This window comes from Sinocyclocheilus rhinocerous, unplaced genomic scaffold (assembly GCF_001515625.1).
Source record: "Sinocyclocheilus rhinocerous isolate Xijiao unplaced genomic scaffold, SAMN03320098_v1.1 scaffold933, whole genome shotgun sequence".
Classification (NCBI taxonomy): Eukaryota; Metazoa; Chordata; class Actinopteri; order Cypriniformes; family Cyprinidae; genus Sinocyclocheilus; species Sinocyclocheilus rhinocerous.
Window position 1 is genome coordinate 135482 of NW_015654506.1, and position 7077 is coordinate 142558.

Here is a 7077-nt window from a genome sequence, read left to right on the forward strand (position 1 = left end):
GAACGCAAAAGTTTTGCGAGGGAACGCAAAATATCTTTGCGAGAGAACGCAAAAGTTTTGCGAGGGAACGCAAAATATCTTTGCGAGAGAACGCAAAAGTTTTGCGAGGGAACGCAAAATATCTTTGCGAGAGAACGCAAAAGGGAACGCAAATATATTTGCGAGAGAACGCAAAAGTTTTGCGAGAGAACGCAAAAGTTTTGCGAGGGAACGCAAAGTTTCTTGAGGGAACGCAAAAGTTTTGCGAGAGAACGCAAAAAAAAAAATTCCTCCCACCCCGATTTTTTTTCCACCACCATGTCCCTTTAGGGGCTCCGTAAATACTAACTGATTACTGAATATTCATTTGTGTGTGTTTAGATGATGGCGGCTGTCTGGTGACTCCGGAGATGTTTGTACTCGGTGAAGATGAAATGAGCTGGTTCAAGTCCCGCGAGTACTGCATGAAAAATGCTTATCTGTTTGCCAGGCTCAACAATGAAAGCAGCCAGACTAAGATGGCCTTAAACATGACATTTGAAGAACCCACGGAGGGCTGGATCAGTCTGCGCCGCAGCTTGTACTCAACAGACTGGTACTGGAAAAACGAGGACACTTTCTCACCTTACGTGGACTTCACTTACTGGGAGAAAGGACAGCCTGAAAAACCGGAGAAAGGCTTGTGCGCCTTGGTTTCCCTGGATCCCAACAAGAACTTCAAGTGGAAGAGTGGACGCTGCTGTTCTAAAAAGAAGCCTGTTTGCTATAAAAGACCAAAATACTTCACTTTATGAGATACTTTGTAAACAACAGATGTCTTAATTACAAGACTTGTGACCTCCAAAAATTTGCTTCCAGAACTATCTTTAGGGATCAGTATAGATTGGTTTGATTTTCATGCTCAACATTTATCTGTCTATACATAGTGAGGCCCCTATATTAGACTAGATTTAGAAAATGTTATCTGGTGGGCAATGACATAGATCTAGCAACAATATTAACAGTGAAAAGAAAACTTGTATTGCAGACTTTTTAGGTTAAATATAACTATTAAAAATTAGCGTGTAAGTTGAGATGCATTTTGAGCTGTATCCAGACTAAGATTTAAACTGATTATTATTAAAGAATGTTAATTGAACAACAATGAGTCCTGTAGACTTTTTTTTATACAAAATAATGCCATAGGCTTTATTTGATATACATTTTTTTAGCCCTTTATTTAAAAAATCTTTACTTTAATAACAGTCACAGTCACACAAGTTTAAACTGACTTGAAAATCATCGAAACATCTAAATTTATTTAATTTTACAATCCATTTAATTTCTCACAAATGGTCTTTCTTTGATTCAATAGTAAATGTTCTTTTAAAAAATAAGAAAAAGCAATGTTTGTCTTTGTAATTCTTTTTCGGCTGCCATTATCAAGCCATTATCTTGTTTTCCAACCTGTGTGTGTGTGTGTGTGTGCCTGTGTGGTGGAAGTGAATATAATTAATCAGTCGTTATGTACAGGTACAGTAGATCCCAGTTTAAGATAAAAAAAAAAAAGAATCTAAAATTCTTTATATTTTCCAACCCACTTTGTTTTTTGTTTTTTTTGCAAAACTTTAATTTTAACAGATGAATGCATGAAGATAAAGATTTATATTTTATTAGATTTATATTATATTATGTTATGTTATGTTATTATATTGGTATTTAAGTCACTCAGGGTGAAATTATCCACTCAGGTCAGACAAAGATGGAAGTCAGAGTCATATGGCTGACCTCAGAAGAGGAAGTTTATTTTAAGCCTTTGTATTTTTAACAACATACATGAGACAAGAAACAGCTTTGAAACCACAGTGTTCTGATTATGTGAGCATGACATTTGCGTCTTTTCAGTGTTCCACGCTGCTAGCTCTGATGCTAAACCTCCTCTTGATCACCCAAGCTCCCACACCCAGAGCCAAAAGCAGCTTGGTACCCAAGGCCAGAGCAAGAAGCAGCACAAGGAGAGAGAAAGAGGTCTTTGCGGTTAATCTCTCTGGACTGGGGGGCAAAAGGTAGAGTGTGGCTTGATCCTTCCCCAAAGAGTTTGAAGCCGCACAGATGTACTGTCGTCCAGGTTTGACGTCCAGCAGTTGGCTTGAAGCGCGGTATTGTCCAGTAGCGTCCTGAGAAAGAGGGAATGATGTATCTCCCTCCTGAACACCATCTGGTTCTATCCATTGAATGTCAGGAAGAGGGGAACCCTGAACATGACACACGGCTTTGAAGCCAGCTTCAGTCCCCTCGGCTGACAAACTCAGGATTCGTGGTGCAGCTAGCAACATAAAAATACCTGTCAGAATTTAAGAGCTGGCTTCCATTCAGTTCATAATTTGAATTGTATAGGCCAAAGCCCATTGTAATTTGAATTGGAATGAAAGGAAGTGGAATTTACTGAATTACAATCGTTTTTGAAAGCTTAGTGGTGACATTGAAGTCATGTGACCATGGAGTAGTTTTTTTATACTGTAGCCTACATTTAGTTTTTTATTTCTACTGATTGTGTTTAGGTTCCAAAATTAATGACAGTTATGCTTATTTGTGAAGATTATCTTAATCAATACCTGTAAGAATCATTAACTTTGCTGGTCACAGAACTTATTTTCTGCAATAATCAAAAAGCCAATGGAAAAATCCTGTTGGGTTTTTGTCAGAGGAACTTAGGTGGTGGAAACTTCTGGGCTGGTCTTCAAAAATATGCCGTGCAGTGCTCTATTCATAGAAATTCAACAGGAATTCAGGGAAATGAAGTGCCCCCCCCACCCCACCCTGTTTCATAAATTCTGTAAATATAAAGATGAATATATAAATTAACTAAAATGTATGACGTTTCAAACAGATTTGTCTTAAGGCCTATAAAATGTTCAGTACTTTTTAAATGTCATTCACACAAAGCCTTATCAAGCCTTCTTTAGAAATTTGTCTTGACAAACCTTAATTTTAAGCTAACAATTACAAATATAGATTTTAGTTCATTTTACATTGACTTCCTTTTTAATTTGACTTTTCATATTTTAACATTTTAAGCCAAATTGCAATTCTGCTTCCTGTTTGCAACCTTAATTTAAATTCAGGAAATTAATTGAAATTTAAATTGAATTTTGAAAAGCATTCTGAATGGAACAAGCAATCAGTTTGGCGTTAAGAGTTCATATCAACTTATTTTTATCATTTCTATGTTTAGAGATATTTATTGATTAGGTAATAATTGGTTGGGGTTAGGACTATACTTGCTGGACATGAATATTGTTCCATAAGAAGCAAACTTACAGTCATCATAAAGATACAATGTTTCCTTTCCCTCTTAAACACGTTAAGACATCAGATGGGAACATACAGGAATCAACTGATGCTTTTCTTACCCTCCACTCGTAGACGAGTACCCAGTGTGTTCTCAAAGCTTTTACGGGGATGCCCCAGTATCTCTACACGGCAGTAGTAGCGGCCGCTGTCCTTCAAGGTCACACTGTTGATCCTGAGTGAGACGTCATGGTTTCGGTGGTTGCCCTCCAGGCGGTAGCGCTGGTCCTGGATGGGCTTTGATTGGCACAGCTGGCTGTTGTTCAGGCTCATGCAGCGGAACAGCACAGTGGCAGCCCGTCCGTGGCCCAGGGTCCACACCACATGCATGGAGGAGGGATGGGTGTGATGCGGGTGGCTAAAAGAGCAGGGAAGCACTACTGGGTACCCCTCCATCGCCCGGACCTCAGTGGGCGCTTTCATCAACCAGCCGTCATCGTCTTTGGCTATAGCTAGGGAACAAAGTTGACAAAGCTTACAAAATCAACATTATCAGGTCTATTGAGTTGTTCTATTCAAACTCTGTTTTGAATTTTCTTACCTGCAGAATAAAGGATCACCAGCAGACAGAGAGTATTAGTAAACTGGTGTGTGTCCATTGCAGACGTTCTGGATTTATGATTCAGTATGAGAAGAAAAAAATTCCTAGCAACATGTTCCTATTTCTGACTCACCATCACACATTACTGACTTCATACATCTACTAATATTGCTATCTATCTATCTATCTATCTATCTATCACACAAAAATCAAATGACACAAATTGGAGCTTTAGTGATTAGACTTTAGTGAAATAATTTAAGAAGTATACGAAACACTCTTTAATTTAAGAGTGACAAGAAACCTGATAAAGTTTCACCATGTGGCGCTGCTGTAAGCAATTCATTGTGAGAAAATTGATTTTTATTTTTGGAGCAGGGCCTTTCAGAGGAAACTACCTGCACTGACCAGTTCACACAAAAAAAAAAAGGAATTTTGGAAACGTAAGTAGACAGTTCCTTATTTTAGTCATTACTTACCATCTTGTTTAGTCACAATACCTTCATTTGAAATCTTCTGTCTGTGAGATCCCAGAATGTTCTCTCCGAAGATGCAGGATTATGTGTTTGGTTTGCTTTCTTTGATTTGCAGTCTCAAAGGTAATACATTATTTTTTACATTTTAAAAACAAGAATGTAACTATAATTCTACACTGTAAAAATAACAAAAACAATACATGAGGTTCTTCCATTACCATACAGGCAGAGTCTGGCTAGAGAACTGGTCTATCATTAAGGAATTGCAAAGTTTTCCTCATGCGTCTTTTTATTTTTATAGTGTAAGAAAGAATTCAAATGAAAGCAGTAAATATCTTGTTACAGCTTATGTTATCATATTATATGTTGTTCTGTTGTCATCCACAGGCCTATCTTGTACACCATGGACCATGAAAGTACAGGATCAGGTCAATGGCACATTGGGACAAAATGTGATTCTACCCTGCATCTTCACACACCCAAAACAAAATAGTTACACCGGTGACATCAATATTAAATGGATGCAGGGCAACATACATGAACCCATTGTTCAGTGCACATTTTATAACAAGACAAAAGGACAAGACGGTAAATGTATTTATTCAACAGCTTCAGAGCGACTCTTGCTTCAAGGTAACCACAGAAATGGAGACATTTCCTTAAGGATCAATCATTTACAGTTTACTGATGCCTCACAGTACACTTGTAGGGTGGAGCTGGATTATAATAAATTTAAGAAACACACAACGCTTAATGTCAATGGTAAGAGTTACACAGCATTTGTATCATCACACAAATAAACAGTCACCCCCCAATATATATATATATATATATTAATGCTTTTATTCACTTAAGTCACACTCAAAGGGATAGTTCACCCAAAAATGAAAATTCTGTCATTACTTACCCTCAAGTAGGCTATACATTTTATACATTTAATTATACATTTTAATTGCAGTTTAAGTGTCTAGATACTTTTTGGGACCACTGCATTGTATGCATGAAATTACAGTTTTTTTTTGTTATTGTCAACTGTAGCTCCAGCACAAATTCTTAGCCTATGCCTGGATTTAGATGTTCTGAAGGTGAGATGCATTGCCCAAGGGAATCCAATTCCAGAAGTAAAATGGACCTCGTCATCTGGACCGCTAGAACACTTTCCAATCAAAACTGGCCACAGAGTCATCAGCTCAGTTCCATTCTCTGACCAGGACGTGTACACTTGCCAAGCTGTCAACTCACTGGGCCAGGATCAGATAACATTTCCACCAAACCAAAATTCAAGTCTAAGTCTTTCGTTGATGACTGGCATTCTTGGGTGTTTGCTGTTGCTTGGGCTTGTAGCGTTCATTTTGAATGTGGTGAGAAGAAGTAAGTAGCTTGCTTGATTATTTTTTGTGCATTTTTTAATTAAAAGTTGGTGTATGCAAATTCTGATGGGCTCATGTATGTTATTTTCACCAAAAAGGACAAAGTGCACAGAGAGTCATGCTACAGTAAGATCGCTTGTCATTCATTTAAACTGGCCATAATAGTGAAATAGTGCATTTTTATAAAGTATTTGAATGCAACTTAATAACTGTTTTCATTTTCAGGGATATGGGTGTACAGAGGGTTAAAACCTCTATATATCAAGCTAATGAGACAGTTTATGCCAATATCAGCACTTGTCCAGCTGGTGAAACTAGACAAGTTGATGTGTACTCAACAGGGGCACCGAGAGAGGAGGGAAAGAAGGAAATGATTCCCAGGGCCCAAAAAAATCGGCCCTCGAGACCTCCAGGACCCCCACCTGTCATTGGCGAAAAGTGAAAGGTAAGGCTATTTTACTGATGTGCTTAACTTCATAATTGCATTGTCTTAATCAAGGGTCAGAAATTTGACCTTTGTGTGTATATTTTCATAGATTTTGATGAACCAACTAATGATATTAATTATGAACTTAAAAGAGAAATAAAATGCTGAAAGAAGATGTAAGATATCAACAAACAACTTAACTAGTATATGTGAATAAAAAAATGCTGTTTAAATTAAAACATTTGTTGTTTTTTCTTTTCTTTTTTTATGTGTGTGTGATGAAGCAGTTGATCCAGAAGAATGTAATGGTAAGTACTGCAGGTTTTTTCTTTATCCTTTTACAAAAATGTAACACTAACAATTTTTCTTCCTTTAACCCTTCAAATAACTTCAGTCAGCCTTCAAGAGCAAACCCCCACAAGGATATGTAGTCTATATATATCCATTAGTGAGTGTGTGTATTCAGTGATTTGTGCAAGGGGTGGGTGACAAAACTAGTACCCCTTTAACAGTCTTTTGGTTGTGGTGGAAAATTATTTTTCCACTTCAGTAGGACTTAATAATCTAGACCAGGGATGGGCAACTTTGATAGTGGCGAGGGCCAGCATTTTTTCTCCTTTATACCAAGGGGCCAGATTACTAATCCACGTCCACACACCTTTTACACCGTCTTCCTCAATTTCCTTTTTATTTAAGGAAATTAAAGCATAACTAATGTCATTTGTTTTTAAAGATTTTATTAAGTATAAAACTTGTGCAGTTATGCTAATTCAGAAGGAAAACTTTGTTGTCAGTGGACAGAAATATTACCCCGACAAGCCAATGTAAACATTTCAATTGCATTGTCTGTAAATTTGCAACAAACAAATATACAGAGGTCCTTTTTTTATCAGTAGCCTACAGAACATTCTCAAAACAACCTAAAAGGACAGTTAAAAAGGGCTTAATTAAAAA

At 37.3% G+C, this 7077-nt stretch overlaps 2 protein-coding genes across 2 annotated transcripts; one reads left to right on the forward strand and one right to left on the reverse strand.

The window, feature by feature from the left end:
- Positions 1-1859: 1859 nt before the first annotated feature.
- Positions 1860-3908, reverse strand: LOC107717350 (sialic acid-binding Ig-like lectin 15). The gene is made up of 3 exons (XM_016524058.1): positions 3851-3908; positions 3372-3761; positions 1860-2284 (listed from the first exon to the last, which is right to left on the reverse strand). The coding sequence occupies exons 1-3, from the start codon at positions 3906-3908 to the stop codon at positions 1860-1862; spliced, it is 873 nt and encodes a 290-aa protein (XP_016379544.1).
- Positions 3909-4378: 470 nt separating this feature from the next.
- siglec15l (sialic acid binding Ig-like lectin 15, like) lies at positions 4379-6138 on the forward strand. Its single transcript, XM_016524059.1, has 5 exons — positions 4379-4449; positions 4714-5088; positions 5365-5697; positions 5795-5822; positions 5922-6138. The coding sequence occupies exons 1-5, from the start codon at positions 4401-4403 to the stop codon at positions 6136-6138; spliced, it is 1002 nt and encodes a 333-aa protein (XP_016379545.1). The 5' UTR covers positions 4379-4400.
- Positions 6139-7077: the final 939 nt, after the last annotated feature.

What these genes read in the sequence shown, in the direction of transcription:
- LOC107717350 (XM_016524058.1), bottom strand. Translation starts at nt 3,908, where the DNA reads ATGGACACACACCAGTTTACTAATACTCTCTGTCTGCTGGTGATCCTT. An exon ending in GGTGATCCTTTATTCTGCAG is followed by an intron (nt 3,762 to 3,850) that starts GTAAGAAAATTC and finishes TTTGTTCCCTAG; the next exon opens with CTATAGCCAAAGACGATGAC. An exon ending in TACTCGTCTACGAGTGGAGG is followed by an intron (nt 2,285 to 3,371) that starts GTAAGAAAAGCA and finishes TTATGTTGCTAG; the next exon opens with CTGCACCACGAATCCTGAGT.
- siglec15l (XM_016524059.1), top strand. Translation starts at nt 4,401, where the DNA reads ATGCAGGATTATGTGTTTGGTTTGCTTTCTTTGATTTGCAGTCTCAAA. An exon ending in TTTGATTTGCAGTCTCAAAG is followed by an intron (nt 4,450 to 4,713) that starts GTAATACATTAT and finishes TGTCATCCACAG; the next exon opens with GCCTATCTTGTACACCATGG. An exon ending in CACAACGCTTAATGTCAATG is followed by an intron (nt 5,089 to 5,364) that starts GTAAGAGTTACA and finishes TGTCAACTGTAG; the next exon opens with CTCCAGCACAAATTCTTAGC.